Raw genomic sequence first — 20,939 nt, forward strand, 5'->3', positions numbered from 1 at the left:
CATTCCCTTTGAATTTTAATTACAATAATATAACAAATGGTTAGCTGTTATTACAATTTACACAGGTATATGAACTCACAGAACTTCTAAGCAGAAAGTATCATCTGTTTAAATCTGTTTTATTGAACAAAGATATAAAAGCCCCAAAATATCAATCTTTTAGAACTAAATCATTCTAAATTTCGTGATTATTCTACTGTAGTTAGATGGGAACTAATGTTGTAGAGTTTCCCATTTTACAGACAGGAAATTATAGCATAAGGAAGGTAACTGATTTTCTGAAGGTCATATAATGGCCAACTGACAGGTCTTTTGGTAATTTGAGCACTTTGCTCCTGTTTTAACTTGGCAGTAAAACAACCTGTGAACTCCCATTTTGTGAATTATGATATATCAAAAACTATGTAATGTTTTGAACAACCTACAATAAAAATTAATTAAAAAAAAAAAAAAAAAAAAAAAAAAAAAAAAAAACAACCTGTGAAGGTGTCATAAAAATGAGTAAATAACAAGTTGAAAGGAAATGGAATCCAAACATAGTGTTATACTTTTTCAATTTGTATCTTTCTAAATACAAAATAGCTTTAGGACTAACAAGTTACTTTAGAAACAATATATCTTAAAAAAAAAAATCCCTTCTCAATATCATACACTTTAAGTCACAAAGTTAAATTGTCAATTTGTCAATATTTTGATAACATTTTGAAGAGTAAGAAACATAATTGTTGCTTAGTGCAGTGAGGCTGACTTTGAAGGTGCAATCATCCTGTCTCAACCCTATCTCTAAATAAAATACAAAAAAAAAAAAATAGGGCTGGGGATATGGCTCAATAGTCGAGTGTCCATGAGTTCAACCCTGGTACCCAAAAAAACAAAAAAGATTAAGCAAGCCCCTTCCTTGTTGCACTGAAAAAGTCAAATAAGACTTTAAGAAATTTTTCTTCTAGTCAATCTTTTGCTAAGGAAGTTCAGCTTTTTTTTTTTTAATCACTTATTCACTGGGTACAAAGGTTAAGACAAAGTGAAATCATATGACATACTTTTTTCTATGTGAGCTCCTCTGTGCCCAGCTCTAATGGTGTAGAAGAAACCGAATAAATTTCTTCAGCACACCAGTCTCAGAGACAAAAGGAAAAAGTAAAGGTAAGATGATACATATTTATAGGTTTGGTTGTTGCTGAATTTTAAAAAATTAACTGTGTTAAATCTGTACAACAATCAGATTAATAAGTAATGAAAGAGCAGAAAATGTGATTATATTTTCACATGGTCTACCTAAAAAATAATATAAACCTAAAACATGACCAAGAAATATTTCCCAAATAAAATTATAATGAAATATGAAGTAACTATTTTTTCTTTGAAGAACAAAAGGTTAAATCTATCCAATCAAATTAATAAACTTTTTATTTTGAAATATAATATTAATGGAGCATTTAACTGAAAAACAAATGTGCAAGAGGAAAATAACCGCTAATAGAAACTATTGAAACTGGGAAACAATTATTATCCTTACTTGTGTTTTTTTTCCTTAAAGTTTTTCATTTCAAGTTTTTAAATTTGTACTCATATACACAAAACCAAGAACAAACAAAAATAATCTATAAAACTGGTAAGGACAGGAATAAAGTTAACCATCAATCATTACCATCTTACTCCAAATACACTGAATTCTGGCACAAATAATTAAAACAGGTAATGAGAAAATTATGTATGGATTTCATTTAACCTATATAATTGTAACATCCATTTATTTCATGGCATATAACAAAATCCCTGAACTTGTACTTTAAACCTCATTAAGAATATGACTTCTTTTTTAAATAACTTATCATTTCCTGTCTAAAGCTCTTTTTTTTATGTGAAGTGTACATTGTAAGCTATGTAAAAGGGCTCTTAATTTAATGAAATAATTTTAAAAACTGATATTCTACTTGGTTTCTATTTTTATTATTTCCTAAATATTCATTACATAAAACTCAAAATAATATTTCAAAATGAGAAGAAAAATTCCAAAAGAAGAAAAACAGAAAATAATTGTTTTCTTTTTAAATCAACTTTTTGAAAGTGTACATTGACTCATGAACAATTTCTTCATAATCTTCTGACTTGCCACTCTGCAGAGATGATTTCTTAAAGGCAGACAGTAATACTGCCTTTCAGTGTTGTGATAATCAATAGTCACTCTGTCTCTAAAATTTTTCCTGCTCTCAAAAGGCACACAGATATGTGGCTCAGTGTATTCACAACTTTAGATCTAATAATGCTTCAGATTTGTTGAATGTTTCCTTGTACAGAACCTTGAGCTGAGCATATGCTGTTTTTAAGTCTAGAATTTATCAAGAGGAAGGAAAACATTTACTTTTTCTTTATTTGTACTAGGGATTGAACCCAGGGGTGCTTTGCCCCTGAGCTACACCCATAGCCATTTTTATTTTTTATTTTGAGACAGGGTCTTGCTAAGTTGCTTAAGGCCTTGCTAAATTGCTGATGCTGGCCTCAAACTTGCAATCCTCCTGCCTCTACCTCCCAAGTCACTGGGATTACAGATAAGTGCCATTGTGCCAGTGAAAACATTTCCTTTTCCAAGTCTTGTAATTTTATTTTTTAGCACACTAGAGAAAACAATTATTATTAAAAAGATAATAAACACAGCAAATAAATTTAAGACTGTCCTATTTACATTTCCATGTACGCTCACAGTCCTACCTTGCCTTCATTTTCTTCTTCACCTGCTTCTATTCCACATCAAGTCCTTAAATTCAGTTTTCTTTGTAGTCTATTTGCTTCCTTTAATCACCCCTATCTACTATATATATCTGAAAAATAGCACTTCTCCCTTATTCATCTCTCCTTTCCACCAGAAACTTCAGTAAGAACTTTATCACACCACTGAGAAACACTGCAACAAACCATTGAAGAGGATGTGTAACTATCCATAGAGATCATTAAACACACATAAAATATATTTTGTAAATTTAAATTTAGGCAACTCCCTTTATGGGCAATGGACAGGAACAGTGATAGCTTAAACTCATTTCTGGCTCTAAAAACGGTTCTATTATTATCTATATTTGAGTTGCATCAAATCTAGGAGGCCAAATAGCTTTTTCTAACAAATTTAACTATGCAAAGAGAGAGTAGATGGAGAATAAGGTTAAACAAATCAATGAACTGAAGGCAATGAGTAAGTTGATTACAACAGATTAGCACTGAAATAATAAATTTCCTATTGCTAATGAGACAATAAACGTTAATAATTTGAAAAGAATCTTCTCATTAAGATTAGTTTATCTAATTCCAGGTCTGTTGAAATATTCTCCTGGAAGCATCTTAACTGTTACAAATGCTCTAAGAAGGCTTAAAAGACTAAACTTTAAAAGACCCCTAATGACAGGATGTATTCATACCCTTTCAAATCAGAAAATTTGTTTGCAGAAGGATTTCCAGTGTCAACTTTGAGAAAACAGAATGAGAAAAAAAGATCGTGAATAAAATGATTAAATGGAAAGTTAATGATTTAATAAGAATAGTATTCTGCAACAAATGGCAATTTTTGGTAAAAATATAGCATATGAAATGCAGCCAATAACACAACTCCTGCCCAAAACTTGGAAAAAATAAATAAAAGGTTAAAAGGAGTATAAACTCACAATGACACAAATAACAGAGGGTACAATAACAATAAAACTTACAAAGCACAAAGTTAATAGATGAATAGAAATTGACTGGGAAAGCAAAATTTTCCAAAGTCAGCAAATGGAAAAACACTGAAAAGCCACTTGATTTATATTCTGCAAGAACTTTGAATGGTCCAGAAATGGCAGCACCAGGTATTCTGAAAGTAGAGGAGGGGCTAGGTTCAACTTGCTTAGTATGTGGCAAGGCTCTGGGTTCAATCATCCTACCGGCAAAACAAAACTTAAAAAACAAAAAACAAAAAACAAAAAAAAACATTTGTTCTAAAAAGAATCTTTAAAAAAAATCTAAAATAATGACATTTATGGATTCCTTAAGAAAACAGTCAAGCAAATTCACTCTAAAATGCTAATTCCAATCAGCTTTTCAGTTCCTCACTCTTCTATATAACCTCACAACAAAATATTAACATATGAACAAAGCCTCCAAAAAACTGGGAAAGTATACGCTTGGGGACACATATTCTATTTAAGGAAAAGACAACAAAAGGCACACATACACAAAATAATAATAAAGGCAAGAAACTCAACAGATACTGCTGCAGAAAATATTGAGAGAACAAAAGTTCTTAAAATTAAAAAGAAGACAGGAAATAGCAATCTTTAACAGAATTTGAGAATAAAAATTGAGGATGCTTCAAAACATAAGAGATGTAATATAGGAGAGTAGAAAGAAAATCATTCCAGAAGGTTCAATACATAATAAGGTAGTTCTCCATAGAGAAGCAGGACTTGGAGGAAAAAAAAAGTGATGAAGAGTATCGTCAACATTATTAATGGAAAAATTCCCAGAAATTAGAAATACAGCTTCCAGATTCAAAGTAACAATCAAGTACCCAGTTTAACTGATGAAATTAGACTCTCACAAAGACACAGAATCATGAATTCCAGAATACTGATTTTAGAAGCTTTGAGGGTTAGGAAGAGGGGCAAGGTACATTAAAAGGATAAATAAGTAAAATAATAATAATAATAATAAAATAATAATAAAAGACAATGGGGCAAGAAAATCAACATTTTCAGGAAAAATTATTTCCCATCAAGATTCAATTTCTAGCCAAAGTATCTTTCAAGGTCCAAAAAAAGTTTTCCATCCTATGTACTTTTTCCAGAAGTTATGAAGCACCACTGAAATGAGGTAATAAGCCAAAAAAAAAAGGGGGGGGGGCATTCTAGAAAAACAGGAATCCAATAAGGCAGGCAAAAGAGAATTTCTGTGATAAGGGCAGAAGTCAACAACCATGAAGGCCCATTGATCAGTTTCTCTAGCTTAAAGCATGGTAGCTCTTGTAAGCAAATGAAAGAGATTAAATATCTAAAAATGCATTAACTAGAGAATTGCCAGGAGAGAGTGTGAACATAAATTCATTTAAAAAAGAAAAAAAACCAGTCTGATTAATTTAGAGTAAAAAACCATGTAGCAATGGAAAAGTAATCCTCTTACATGGCTCAGTCACTGATAACTTACATATACTTGTGATAACATAAATGCTGAATAGCCATCTAAAATTACAAGTGAAGTCAATGATTCCAATTACAATTGGAAGTCAATGATGTATTTAAGAGAGTATTTAAGATTGTATGTAGAGAGTATTTGAAAGAAAGCTAAAGAGTTTCATCTCCCACAGTTAGTTATAAGCCAATGGATTAACACCAACAAATAACACCTAAAATTGAAAAATCAAGAATTAGCAATACATGAATATAATCAAGCACACATATACACATAAATATACATTCTTCTGGACTTTTTTTTTTTTTACATATTTAGTTAAAATTTAAATGTACTTTAAAGTTTCTTTCAAAAGATCTCATGAGACAACTTAGAAAATATTGTCATTCTCCACAGGAGCTTTTGTTAAGATCAGAGTGCAGGGATGGGGAATAGCAATGAACTTGTTTCTTATTCTATGTATTTTAAGAAAAAAGAGATTTAAAAGAAAATTCATATATTCTCAATAATCTTTACAGTTCTTGTCTTTACTGAGATGAAATATTCTCTCTTCTCTCAGGCCTGCAATATGAAATTCACATGCATCACAGTCTTGTTTTGGCCCTTCTCCATGCTATTATTATCGGACAAAAGCCAGACTTCTAAAATAGTAAGTTTTTATAATCAAGAGACATGTCTAAAATATCTAAAGGCAAACACCACCAACACCACAAAATCTGATCCCTAAACTATTCTTTAGTTATTTGTATATATTCAAATATGTGATCTGAGTCATCCTAATTTGACAAAGGTAATCTTTACTTTGTTTTTAAATTGAGTTCTTTAAAAGTTGGTGAAAGAAGAAATCTGTAAATTTTCACTATAAAATCTGAGATTAGTTCCAAGATGTAAAAACCACAGTTTAAAATTATAGGGGAAATTTCAACTGCAAAGACAGGCAAAACAATACTGTTCCTTTGTATCTATATGCACAGAAGGAAAGCACTTCAGGTTGTGTGGCTCATTAAATTTACTCACAGATGCTCAATTTCTGATATAAGACAAAATATTTCATTTTAAAATATGAAACTTTTAGCTATTGGCCCAACAAAGCTTGAATTGGGTATTATTTTTTAATTATTTAAGAGCCCTAGCTATGTGTTGTTATCTCCACTGATTTTAAAAAATTATACATTTTAAATAATTCCCCTAGAAATGCCTACCTTGCATGTTAAAATATTAAGTTAACCAAATTATGTAATATTTCTACACATAAAACAGCAATATATCAATATTCTTTCTCTCTGTAATGATTACATTAATTACAGTTGGAAGATACCTGTATAACATACTACTAGCATTTCCCTACTTATTCTATTAGAATTTCCCTAATCTTCCCCATTTCATCATTAAAAACATTCACTTTTCCACATTATAATGCCTAAAGATGAGAGATATTTTTTCCAAAATGATTTCCTTCCAACATCAAAGTGCATGAATATGAAATTTTGAGAAATTATATTATTTTTTCCTGATTAATAAAATTTCTAATTTTTTTCTTTTTTAGGAAGTCAAATGTAATTTCACTGAAAAGGATTATTCTTTGATTCCAGTGGGTATCAATAATAATGTTACTATCCTTGATCTCAGTTATAACAAAATTACTTTGAATGTTACAGACACAAGGGTGCTACAGAAGTATTTTTTACTTACTGAGCTCTATTTGATTCAGAACAATATCACTATCTTACATAATAGTAGTTTCAGTAACCTCTCCAATCTAGAAATCTTAAATATATGTAGAAACTCCATTTATGTTATTCAACAGGATGCATTTGTAGGCCTAAATAAACTAAAACAATTACATCTCTGCCAAAACAAAATATTACAACTAAATCCTGACATATTTATGCCGCTAAACAACCTGAAACTTCTGAATCTGCAAGGAAATTTGATAAGCTACTTTGATGTACCACAACTATTTCATCTGGAATTAATAATTTTATATGGAAATCCATGGAACTGCACTTGTAGTTTATTCAATTTGCAGAACTGGTTGAAAACATCAAATGTGATATTAGGTAAGGTATCATCATTTAATTAAAATTAAAATGTGATTAACTTTTGGCATTTTGCCCTAGAAAAATCATTTTTATGTTTAAACAACCAACCAACAAAAAAATCCAGCTGAGTGTGGTAATACATTCTAGCAACTAGAGAAGTTTAGATAGGAGGATCGAAAGTTTGAGGCCAATTGGGCAACTTAGTCACTGCCTAAAAATTAAAATTTAGAAAAGGATGAAAATGTGGCTCTGCAGTGGAATACTCCTGGGTTCAATAATCAATACTGACAAGAAAAAAAGAAAGAAAAACTATCTATTGAGCTAAAGTTGCAGCATTTTGCAAGGCTCCAGAATAGATCCCAGCACTGCCAAAAAGTCAAGAAATAAAATTTCTGTTAAAGGAAAGCAGGGAAAAATATTTAAAAAGTAACTGCTGGGGATTTGGGATGTAGCTTAGTGGTGGAGTACCTGCCTTGCAAGCATGAGGTCCTGGGTTTGATTGCCAGTGCTGTGCAAGAAGGAAAAAATTCCAAAAAAAACATCTCTAAAGAGTTACTCTCCATCCCCCACCCCCTGACTATAAAGAAATTTAAATGTATTGGGCTTGCAGAGACAACACATAAGACCAATTTTTTTTTCTTTAAGTACTTCCTGTTTATTATTAGATATCTTGTTGCAGAGCAGGTTTAAAAAAAAAAAAGGTGTCTTACTTTGTTAACTGCAAACCAAACACTGCTTGAGATCCAGACTGTAGCCACTATCATAATCATAAAATCTTTATAAACACAGACTAAAATATATAAATAGTTAATGCATTAAACTCTATTTATAAAGTAATAGGAATGTGTATCACCCCTCATTGTGTTACTATACAAACACATCAAGACCTCGTTATAACATCCTTAATAATGATAGACATGTCAAAAATATAGATAAAATAATTATAAATGTTGCTAACTATTCTTATTCTCTATAATAAGCCTTAATTTATTCACTCTTATTTACCAGAAAATGAGAACATCACCATGTGTAGCTATCCACACAGCCTGAAGTGCTACAATATCAAAACAGTACCCTATATGGCTGAATGTTACTCAAAGTTTGCTTCATCTATAACTGAAGATCTTTATGTTCATTTGCAGTCCATTAGCAATTCAACTTTTAATAGTTCTTTAAACAATTTCACAAGAAATTCAGGTAATGTATTGGTTTTTAATATTAATATTGCTGGAGGTGTTATAAAAAATAAACAGTCTTTATTTCTTTATTTTGAATTTCTATCAACAATGTAAAAGAACATTTCTTCATCTCAATGAAAGATTTACAAAGTACTAGAATTCAATGTAGGCTCTAGAACTTATCACCCAAATACCACAGTTGATTATTTCACTTATTTGAGGCAAATTATAATTTTTTAATGTATGCAAATCAATACTTGTCTTATGTGAATGAGTAGCAATACCTGCAAAGACAAGTGGGTAAGGGATGAGTATCCTTTATCCAAAATACTCAGGACGAGAAATGTTCTGAATTTTGAATTTTTTTCTAAATTTTGAAATATGTGCATATACATAATGAGATAGAAGCCAAGTGTAAATATGAAATACATTTGTTTCAAAAACACCTTATACATACATCCTAAAGATAATTTTAAACAATATTTTTAATGCCCCTGTGCTTTGACTAATGTGTCACATTAAGTCAGATGTGAAATTTTCCATTTAAGGAATTTTGAGCATTTTGGATTTTCAGATTAAGGATGCCCAAACTGTAATTATTCTAGGAAAAGGTATTATTTCACCATACTATAAAATATCTTTTATTTAGTAACTAGTAACTTTTGTGTACTTTTGTGTATTGGAGAGTAATAGGAATATTACATATTTATTTTCATCAACTTAACCAAATCTCTTTCTCTTCCATTTAAGAACATGAACCTCTTGGAAAAAGTTGGGTTTTTCTTGTTGGTGTTGTTGTCACTGCACTGATGACTTCACTCCTCATCTTAACTGCTATCAAATGCCCAATATGGTATAATTTTCTGCTTAGTTACAATCATCGTCGCCTAGAAGAGCATGAGGCAGAAACCTACGAAGATGGTTTTCCTGGAAATTCAAATTCTCTTCCACAGATAGGAGATATAAACTCTGAAGACACTACAGTAATATTTGAACAGTTACATTCATTTGTGGCAGAAGATGATGGTTTTATTGAAGATAAGTATATAGATACCCATGAACTATGTGAAGAAAATTAATTTTAAAATGTTTGACTGCTGATAAAATATCAGACCACTCACAGCTTAGATGTGGAGACTTGGATATGTAAAACATACCAAATTGGAGCTAGTAGATCTTCATCTTAATTAATATCATATACACAAATATCATAAAAATGTTTTTCTTATTGAGCAAGGGGGGCCAAATGAAGTAACTGACACTCTTAGAGCTAACAGTTACACAATTAGCTAGCATTATTAATCTCAGCAGTACTTAAAACAAGTAAAAAGGCAGCTAGTGTATTATTCATTAAATAAATGAATATATTCTCATAATAACACATATTTGTGATATAGGACATATTAAATTATACTAAAGTCCCAGTCATTAAAAAAATAAAATATTTTAGATTTATGTCATGAGTTAAAGAATAGAGAACTTTGACTACACACTAAGATTAGTTCTATGCTCACAGACTGATTTCATGGTATTGAAAAATATTTTATGTTAATGCTTCCTGAATTAACAAAACATATTTACTCAAAACTTAGTAGAAACTTAAGCACAAGGCACAGTGTTCAGGTATAATTCTTAATGATTACTACCGATTTCAATCAGAAAAAAAGGCTATCACCAAATTTCATGATTGGCACAATTTAGTACCATGGTGGCTTCTCAAATGGGCATCACAATTATTTATGAATTCTATTTATAAAAACACACATTTCTATCTCTCTCTGGGAGATAATTCGAATGAATCTGTGCTGGGACTAAGGAATCTTTAGTTGGTCCATGGGTTAGCTGATAACATGGAGCAATGTTTCTCAAATTGTTTTCTAGAACACTAACCTCCAGAGAGACATTCAGAAGTATTTATAGGATAAGAAAAAGGTACATGGGCCAAGCACAGTGGCACACCTGTAATCCTGGCTACTTAGGAGGCTGAGACAAGAAGACTGTATTCAAGGTAGCCTGGGCAACTCAGCAAGACCCTTTGTCAAAATAAAATTTTAAAAAATGGCTGGGTCGGGGGTGGTGCACACCTGTTATTCAAGCAGTTCAGAAGACAGAGGCAGGAGGATCACAAGTTCACTGAAAGCCTCAGCAATTTAGTGAGGTCCTAAGCAACTTAGCAAACAATCCATCTCAAAATAAAAAATAAAACGAGGTGGGGATGAAGCTTAGTGGTTAAGCACCCCTGGGTTCAATCTTTGTACCAAATAAATAAAAAATTAAAAATAATTGGGATACATACAGCTCAGTAGTAGAGCACTTGCTTAGCATGGATGATGCCCTGGGTTCAATCCCCTGTGTGTATGTGTCTGTCTGTCTGTCTTTCTCTCTCTCACTCTCACACACACACAAAAATAAATAAAGAAAGAAAAGAGAAAATTTAAAGGGTGCATGGTCAAATTACTATAGAAAACACTGTGTTTAAAGGAAATGAAACAAGATCCCTTGATATATAATACAGAACTTATCTGAGACTTTACTAAGCTAAAATGCTTTCTCATTATTCAAGAGAAATATATTAAGAATTTTTTCAAATTTATTTACTTGGTACAACTACTAAGAGCTCACAATAATAGTCCAAAGAACATACTCTGCAAAAAAATAGCCCTAAAACTGTAAAGGAAGAGTTCATTTAAAATCATTATTGTCAATTCCCTTATAATCAACCAGCTGCAAATATAATTTTAACAACTCATTGATGCTAACTGATGTTAAAAACTGTAGTAAAATCTGTAATTTTAATATTCCACACATAGAAATTAGTGTATTTATCTGTTATCTTAAAAGATAAAGATCTCTGAAACATTGAAATATACTTATGGATGAAATGTGGGTTTTCCTCATCATAATAAATGCAAAGCGAAAGCTGTGGATGAACAGGGTTATTTACATGCTGAAAGAGCTAGGAGATGGATACATAAAGATATACTATTTTTGTGTATGTTCAAATTTCTCTATAATAAAGTTTTTTAAATGTGTATGTACTTGATAATTCCTTAGAAAAAAGAGACTACAAATGTACATCTTGTCATGATCTGTAAAATAGTCATTTTAAAAGCTATATACATATCAAATTCTACTTTGAGGAAAATATCTACTCTGGGGAAATAAAATCTGTTTATGATGATATAGCCTCTGAAATAGAAGAACTGATCCAAGTTTATAATACATATTTGCTTGTGTTTATAGAAGCATATTTTCAATAAAGAATATGAACATTTTGTCTAATATATGTTATCCATTGCCTTAAACTTCAATTTTAAGAATGAGATAATTACAGGGATACAACGCATCTTTTTCCTAAATAAGCTATCATTCTATCTTATCTTTGCTAACTATAAGGTGCAATTACTAATATTTGAGAAACACAATAAAATAAAATTACAAATGAACAAAGGTTGTATCTAATCTCTAAAATTCAAGAACCTTTTATAATCATATTTTACGTATTCAATAAATATCTAACTAAATAAAAATAAATGGGTGTAAAATTATAGTTACATATGTTTTAAAGAACAAATGATTTTGACTAATCCCAAACTAGGAAATGTAGACATTAGAATTGGAAGAGAATCATTAGTTTAAGCATGTACAAGAATAACCGGCTTATTATGGATAGGTTTCCCATAATGAACCAGATTTTCATGCCACACTAAATGATGGTACAAACAGGAAATCTGCATTTTCTGGTCTCTCTGAATGTGCAGAGTCAAGGTAGATTCTTAGGTTATTGAGATATTTTACATCTTGTTAACACAAGAAATAAATATATCCTCAGTGCATTATGAAAGTAAACTTCATATAAATAGATTTTCCTTTAATTTAAATTTCTGCTTAAAAGAGAAAAGAATCCATTTTACTTTAACCTTAAATGCAAACTGTAAATATAATTTTGAAACTGGTGACATCTCAGGACAAATTATGTTATTTAAATTTTTTTTTCTTTAATCAAATGAACCAAACACATAAAAACTGTGGTATTTTTAAACTTAAATCTGGGAATATATTTCCGGATAAAAATCTGCAAAACATTTAGTTATAATATTGATATATCTGACTGAGGTATTATATAACTTTTCAGATAATGGGATAAATGGGGACTCAAATGTTCTAAATTCTTTAAGGTTTTTATATTTTTTTAAGGTTTTTTTTTTGGTAAACTTAGGATAAATATTTGATAAATGGTTTCAAACCAGGGTAACAGATAGAAAGAGGGAGAGGAGCAAAAAAAAAAAAAAGAGCGAAGGAGGAAGATTTTAAGTAAGAATTTGGTTTCCAAAAAATAGGTCTTTGTGTAAGAAAAGAAACTGCCAATATTTTCAATTTCTTAGAAAGCACTTTACAAGCCAGGTAAAGTGGTACAAGCCTATAATCCCAGAGGCAAATGAGGCTGAAAAAGGAGGATCACAAGTTCAAAGCCAGGCTCAACAACTTAGCAAGACCCCAAGCAACTTAACAAGACCCTGTTTCCAATAAAAATAAAAAGGGCTGGGATGTGGCTTGGTAGTTAAATGTTCCTGGGTTCAATCCCTGATATGAAATAAATAAATAAATAGCTATCAAATTGATAAATAAATAGCTATCAGGACTGGGGATGTGGCTCACTGGTTAAGCATCCCTGGGTTCAATCTCTAGTACAAAAAAAAAAAAAAAAAGTACTTCACAACAAAGGACTTCACAATAGCATCAAGTAATAGGAGAAAAAGAAACTTTTGTTTTAATCAATAAAAAAATTATAGTTACCTTTCAAATGTTTTATTACTGTATTTCAGTATTCTGTCATGAAATATTTACTGTTTATCCAGAAGTAACATGACAGTGTATTTGTTATTACTGAATTTCATGATTTTTGTTAGTAATTATCCTTGCTCTCAAACAGATTTATATTAATACATTTTGGGTCCAGAATGAGCTTATATGTGTGTTTATATAAAAATAGCTCATCTTTTATGTTTGTGTTGTAATATAAAGTATCTAATTAGGGCCCAAAATTTCATGAAAAATAATTACATCATGTCTACTAATTATCTTTGTATGTGTTACTGTCACAGTTAATAACAAAGTCAAAGCTAGCTAGTATTTAGTCTTTAGATAGGTTATAAAGACACAGATAACCTACAAATATAATATAGAATACTAATATAATTATCAACAATGCTAATAAAAATTTAAATAGTCTACTAATGAATTTTAGTTGACCTGGGATTAAAATACCATAATCTAATTAATATTCTAGGTTAAAATTATAAATGGAAGATATAATAAAATTCTTATCTCAAATTTTAGGTTCTTAGAAGCAGAAATTGTTTATATATAATCTATATAGTCATTTTCTTCATACAGAAGTTTGTAATTTAGTGGTAAATGAAGATAACATGTACAAAAATAAAACTTCCATTGCAAATATTTATTTTTAATTTAAAAAGGCAATAGAAAAAAAGTTAAAACTTCTATAAGGAAATAAATAACTCACTAGTTAAACTACATAGTAAACTCATTTATAAATCTGATTTTTAAATAGAATAAACTTACGCTTGTCTTTCAGTAAATATGATATCCATACTTTGTGTTTCTCGATCATTTTGAGCTTTAAGCTGAAGAAATAGTTAACACAGAGAAGTTAGTTATAAAAATGTGACCATTAAACTGAATACTTTCTTTAAAGGTTATTCTGGTTATGAACCAAATACAGATTATAATAATAATCCTAATGCCACAAAGATCCAGAAAAAAACTACAGTAATGGTTTCATTTAACAAAGAACACCATGAGATAAAAAGAAAGAGCTGTTTTCATAAGCATCATAATCTCATGCCAAAAATATTCATTGTTCTTCAGCGATTTGTTAAATAATCCAATGTAAACTTCATTTATAAAAACAACATCTTAAGAATTTACTGGTTTTCAATAAACGTATGATTAATAATGTGAAGAATTTAGAACCAGCATGGGTTTTTTGTCTCACATCACTCAGTATTTACGTGAGTACTCCTAGTTGACACGACCTGTCCAAATCTAAAATAGAATTTGGACATATCCCAAATAACTGACAATGCACATGAAGAAGTTCTTTTTATTTCTAGCACAGTTTTTAATATGTGAATTATTCTGTATCCTAAACATAAAAATAATCTACTAAATTATCATGGTTTTAGAATCTTAAATTTAGAAGAGTCATTTTATAAACTATGTTTTTACCGAATAGTTTCTGGTCATATAAATAAATTATAAGCTATATAAATTATGAGCTTTTATGTTATTTTCTTTCTAATGTTTATAATCAAAATAGGCTAGCTATGAACATTTTGTTGTTTTCTACCAAATAGTTAATCTAAATACAATTCTTATTTACCAATCAAAGGTCAGAACATCTGGCATCATATCTACTCAGTTTTCCCCTAAAAACTATAAAAAGATATCATTTATCTCTACTGACTACTCAACTCCACTTATACAAAAATTAAAACTGAAGTATTTTTAACTAATCTATAAACAAGCAATATAGAAGACATTCTAAGGCTGAGTAAAGGCCAATTCAAACAGAGCCTTGTGGACAGACAGTGAAGCATCTATTTGGAGGAGCCACTCAATAGGAGGAATTTAAAAAGAGCAACTAAGTAGGTTCATCTATAACAGTGATATTTAGAATCAAAGTAATGTCCATCTCTAAGGCCTAAAAGATTTTACCAAACTATTTCTAGATATAAATGCTTTATTTTGAGGATGCTATTTTTATAAATCTATTGTTTAAATAAATTCTCTTACCATGTTGTAATCATTCATTACTTCTTCCATTTCAGTATTGGTATTAAGTTTATCTACCAACTAAAAACAAAAACACAAAAAACCCCACATTCTGTTAGTCTTAACATTCTGTACAATTCATAATCAAAGTAATTCAATCTCACATAATGAGTAGTAATTTAAGTACCAATACTTGAAAGCATCTTATCTTTGAAGATAAAAACAAATATTGAGCTAACTAAATAAATACATATTATGCATTTGGCCAAAAAGTAAACTATATTTTAGTGTGGAAAAATAGGTACTAATGAAATACTCTTCCTGCAACTCGTACCTTAAACAGCTTTGTCTGCTCTGAAAAGATAGAAAGATTAGAAAAGACTAAAGTTTGCCAGATTCATCACTCTTACTTTTTCCCTAGGAGAGAACGTTAACAGGTTTTCAAATTTACACTACTGAAAAACAGCTTTCTTTTTTTAAAAATTAAAAAAAAAAAATCAACAAAGGAATACATAGACGACACAATAGTAAGCCTACTTCAAAAAGTTAGGCAATGATATTAATAGCTAGCACAAAGTATTTGTGCCAAATACTGTTACATGTACTAACTTAGTTTTTTTAGTATTACTCTATGAAGTAAATACTATTGTCCACATTTTACAGAAAAATTTAGGAAGTACTGGAACCAGACAGGAAATCAAATTATTTAAACACTAAAAGCAAACAGTGTAAGTGTAATTGATGACAAAAGATTAAGCTTTATTAATATAGGATATATATCAGTATACATCACATTTTCTCATTTGTTATACACATAAGTGCTAGTAAGACTTAGTATTTATTAAATGCTATCTATAGGTTAGACAACTACTTAAGTGCTTTCTATTTATTGGGTATTAGCTCATTAAACCTATAAACAGCATATTTTATACATTATTAAGATCTTTCTTTTTGTTTTAGGTGAGACAAGGAATTGAACCCACAGGAGCTTTACTACTAAGTTACATGACCAGCCCTTTTAATTTTGAGATAGGGTGTCTTGCTAAATGGATGAGGTTGGCTTAAATTTTGTGATCCTTCTGCTTTAGTCTCATGAGTTGGGGGGATTACAGGTAGGTGTTCACCACTATGCCCAGCTTATTAAGTAACTTATCAAATACATTTCGGCATAACTAATAATTATTTTTATATATTGTCATTCCCCATCTTATAAGAATATTCTCTCATATTTAGAATACAATAACATTTACTAAAGAAAATATTACTGAACATGAGATGTTACAAAATGTTTGTTATGGATTGTGTGGTTCTGAAAATTTAAGATTTAAAATATACTATAATCAGCAAAATTTTATTGATAAGCAAAATATAACAATATAAAGTATATATCATAATTTATGTAATCATTTTTAATAGGAGTAGTGAGATAAAAGTTTATTATTTTCTTTAAATCTGGACACCACTGCTGTATAATGTTCCGAAGAGTCAGAATAAAGAAAATTCTCACAATGAAAATTTTCATGGAAGCAACAACACCCAAAGGCTTGAGGCAGTTATCAGTAGTTCTAAAGCAACTGTTTTTTCTTGAAGTTCACATTGGAAAGGATCCTTGGTGTCAAATATACTCTATTTGACAGAATGTACACCCATTAAAACATACAGATGGAAGTAACTGGTGTGCTAAATAATTAAATTTTAAAAATTTCATGATGGCAAAATTCCATAAAAGGGTAAAGGTGTTTTCAAAGCAGTGGCATTGTTGGTACCCAGTAAATTCTAGCTATTAAATTATTATTTCAGTACTGTTATAGAAAGAAACGCATGTGTGTATATGTACTCATAAATTAATGTGTTTTAAAACATATTAGAAGAATACATATCAATCTGGTAAGCCAAATAATTTCTGATGAGGAAAATGAAGGAGAGAAGAAAGGGGCACTTTATTCTCTACATATTTTACAGATTGAATCTTTCACAGCAACTATATATTCATGTATTCTTAAGCTGTAAAAAAAAAAAATGAAAATATTCAAAGCAAATTCTCTCAGAAAAGAGCAAATACCATGTTGTAGTCTGCTAGTTGTCCTTGAAACTCTTTGATTTCAACAGCTAAAGTCTCTGCCCTGAAAGCATAAAATAAATACATTCATGTAAACATTATGGATAACTACTAATTCATATTCTATGGATATGTAATATTGAATGAATACTAAATTAATACTTATTCAGTAGTAAGAGTACATAAAAAATATCTTTCATATTTTAACTGCAAAGCTACTTACCTCTTTTCATATGACAAATACACTGAATTCTCTTGATTATGCATTTCTATTTCTTTCTGAAGTTTATTAATTTCAGTTGTAAGTTCACTTATTTTACTTCTGTAGAGAAAAGAAAGAAGAACGTCAGCCATACGTCTAATCTAGAAAAGGCTTTCTAGTTACAAAATTCATATATATATTTGTAGATGAATAATTCTATTTTCAACATGATCAAAGTTGGAATTTTCATTTGTATTCATAAGATAAAACCACAAAAGATGTATTTGAAACTTAATTGCCAATGACATAACTAACTACTTTCCTGAAATGGATTACAGTTCACAAATAGTAATAGAATATACCCTCATGTTTTTGTGCTATCCACAGAGTAACAGATACAGTCAGAACAGATTATTTTCTCAGCTCTATAAATATTGTATCCATCACTTCTGTAAGTCTAGATAATTAATAAAACCAATTAAGTCCTAAAAAAAGACTTTCTAGTTCAACAAAACAAACTTTTCATAAATATGCAATAATATAAATAGTGTGAAATTCCCTAAGAAAAAAAGTTTCAATGGTTTATTTGACTTAAGAATAAGGACTACCTCATCTAATTCTACTCAACTGAAAAGAAACTGACATAGTTTCTCTAATTTATTAAGAAAGGTCAAAAAGGAAGAGAATTGAAGCCTAGTCAAACAGATGTAGATTCCTGTCATTCTTAAAACTGCTACAATTTTTCAATAGTGGCATTACTGACATTTTAGGACAGTGACTGATAACTTTGTGGTAGACGGCTATCTTATGCACTACAGTATGTATAGAAACATCCCTGGTCTCGATGCCAGCAGTAAAAAACCCCAATTGTGATAACCAGAAATGTGTATAAAAATTGCCAAATATGGGCTGGAGCTGTAGCTCAGTGGCAGAGCACTTACCTAGCATGTGTGAGGGACTGGGTTCAATCCTTAGCACTGCATTAAAAAATAAATAAACAAAATGCTGTCCATCTACAACTATAAAAAATTTTTTTTTTAAATTGCCAAATATTTACTAATGGAATCAACCCAGTTGAAAACTAATGCTCTAGAAAAACAATTATACTAACATAAATATTCTTGATGCAGAAGCACAAACCCTAAAAGGAGGCAATGCAATAAGCAGGCATTGTTTTATTTCCTTTTTTTCTTTTGATTAGAATGTCACTGAATATCAGAGACATTATACACCTCACAGACTTACTGTCTTTGTTATTAACCTTAGTTTTAAGGAAAGATGGCCTCCTAGGAATTTGAGAATCAAAATGATCCTCCAGGTAATTAAGAAACAAAAGAATCAAGAACTAAGAAAGTAAACAAGGCTTTTAAGGCATGATAGAAGAATGGATTAAATTAAATGGAAATAAGAGAGAAAGAAGATACAGATGAGGAGCCAATAAGAAAATAAAGTAAAATTGGAAAATGTAGATAGAACAATAGGAAATCCAAGCATATGGTAGGTAGAAAATGACCAAAAAGTTCTCAATTTGGAGCTGGACATTTGACAAGTTCTTAATTTAGTGCTTCACACTTAAGAGACATATGACAAAGCTTATGGATTAATTAAAATTAGGTCATATTTGTAGTAACTTACCAAACATATATTTATCTAAAACCCTCTACTGATTAGGGTGTCACAAAAAAGTATACAGATTTTTCCTTTTTTTTTTTTTGGTGGTGCTGGGGATTGAACCCAGGGCCTTGTGCATGTGAAGCAAGCACTCTATACCAACTGAGCTATACCTCAGCCCTCCATAGATTTTTCCTTTTTTAATAGGTATAACAGGAGACATTACAATAACACAAATGTTATGTTTCAGAATACCAAAAAGTTTAGAATATTATGTTTATCTTCAGATGAAAACAGTAAACTTTATGATATGGTTTCAATGTGCATGTCCCCAAATCAATAGTATTAAGAAGTGAAGCTTCAGAGCTGATTAGGCCAGAAAGGCTCTTCCCTCATAAATAAGATTAGGTAGTATATTATGAAAGGGCTGGAGGGAAATGGTAGGCCCTGTTTTTCTCTTTAATTATGTGAGAGAGAGAACACCTAGATTGTGCTATCTATTGAACCAGGCCCTTATCAAACACTGACCCTACCAGTACACTGATCCTAGACTTCCTAATGTCCAGAACTAAGAGAAATAAATTTACATAATTATTAAATCACCCAACTTCAGGCATTTTGTTACAGAAGTACAAACAGACTGAGACAAAATATATAGCTCATATATATGCAAATACATAAAATTTTATATCTCAGTCTAATTCTATTATCGTATATATTTTACAGAAGAGCCAAATAAACCAGAAATTGATAAACTACAAAATAATTTTTAGGCATCAACAGATAGCTAATTATTATGATAAGAACCATAGATAAAATTTCATGATCACTCATAGAAAGACATGTTTATTTAACATACCTAAGAAGTCCGAGATAATAAGATTTGTCTAAAATTTGCCTCTGGGGACCTGAAAAAATGTTTAAATGTTAGTGTTCAGTCTCAAAATGCCAGCAAAATAGCAAAAATCCAAAACACAACCAGAATTATACGTCATAATTCTCAGACAGCTTTCATTACTGCCACCAAACATTAAGAGAACTAGTATCTTAGAATCATATTTTAAAAAGACCACAAAGATGGAATGAGGTGAGACTATTAAGATAGTAGATTCATAGTACAGGCTAGCTAAATGGAAACTAGGCATAAGGGAGCCTAAAACAGAGCTGCCCCAAAGAAGTTTCTCTGACAACAAAATATAGTAGGACTGTCCAATTAAGAGTAGCTACATGGAACTACTGAGCACTTGAAAAATGGCTGGTGCTACTAAAGAAATTAATTTTTATTTTACTTAATTTTGAGTATTACAAATGACTATTAGATATTGGAGACTTTAGATATTCCTAAATGTGACTAAGATACAACAATTTTCCGAATTTCTCTTAGGAGACTTTTAAAAACATGATGTTAGCTGGGCGTGGTAGTGCACGCCTGTAATCCTAGCAACTAAGGAGTCCAAAGCAGGAGGATGGAGAGTTCAAAGCCTTGAATATACTTCAAAGCCTCAGCAACTTAGTGAGGCTCAAAGGACCTTACTGAGATCCTATCTCTAATAAAATATAAAAAAGAGCTGGAGATGTTGCTCAGTGGTTAAGTGCCCCTGGGCTCAATCACTGGTACCTGGTACCTAAATAAATAAATAAATACATGCTATTACATTTCAGTAGAAGAAAGTATTCCTAGGAGTTTGGTGCATAGCTCAGGGGTAGAGTATTTGCCTAGCCAAGTTCAGGGATCTGGGTTTGATCTCCAGGCATGGCAAACAAAACAATAACAAACAAGCCCAAAAAAGTATTTCTAGGTTAAATGTCCCAAATTTTATAAGGGATGAAATGCCTTGCAAAGTATGAGAAGTAAAGTCTAGAAAGTACTGCCTGTAATGTCTGTGCTTAGTAGAAAG

General features: G+C 30.5%; 2 protein-coding genes and 1 non-coding gene across 6 annotated transcripts in view; 1 reads left to right on the forward strand and 2 right to left on the reverse strand.

Annotated features, from left to right (window-relative positions):
* The window catches only part of Ift74 (intraflagellar transport 74), a 74,592-nt gene that overhangs the window by 39,033 nt on the left and 14,620 nt on the right, over window positions 1–20,939 (reverse strand). For all 4 annotated transcript variants that reach the window (XM_076843365.2, XM_076843366.1, XM_076843364.1 and 1 more), the window contains exons 4-8: window positions 19,901–19,949; window positions 17,452–17,550; window positions 17,232–17,292; window positions 15,191–15,250; window positions 13,958–14,019 (exon numbers count right to left, since the gene is read on the reverse strand). In XM_076843365.2, coding sequence (XP_076699480.1) covers window positions 13,958–14,019; window positions 15,191–15,250; window positions 17,232–17,292; window positions 17,452–17,550; window positions 19,901–19,949 — 331 coding nt within the window. The remainder of the gene's footprint in view (window positions 1–13,957; window positions 14,020–15,190; window positions 15,251–17,231; window positions 17,293–17,451; window positions 17,551–19,900; window positions 19,950–20,939) is intronic.
* Window positions 1,058–11,653, forward strand: Lrrc19 (leucine rich repeat containing 19). Its single transcript, XM_076843363.2, has 5 exons — window positions 1,058–1,143; window positions 5,711–5,800; window positions 6,698–7,211; window positions 8,202–8,390; window positions 9,122–11,653. The coding sequence occupies exons 2-5, from the start codon at window positions 5,720–5,722 to the stop codon at window positions 9,448–9,450; spliced, it is 1,113 nt and encodes a 370-aa protein (XP_076699478.1). The 5' UTR covers window positions 1,058–1,143; window positions 5,711–5,719; the 3' UTR covers window positions 9,451–11,653.
* Trnav-cac (transfer RNA valine (anticodon CAC)) lies at window positions 19,144–19,217 on the reverse strand. Its single transcript has one exon. It is a non-coding gene; the product is annotated as a tRNA-Val (tRNA).

This window comes from Callospermophilus lateralis, chromosome 2 (assembly GCF_048772815.1).
Source record: "Callospermophilus lateralis isolate mCalLat2 chromosome 2, mCalLat2.hap1, whole genome shotgun sequence".
NCBI classification, from domain to species: domain Eukaryota; kingdom Metazoa; phylum Chordata; class Mammalia; order Rodentia; family Sciuridae; genus Callospermophilus; species Callospermophilus lateralis.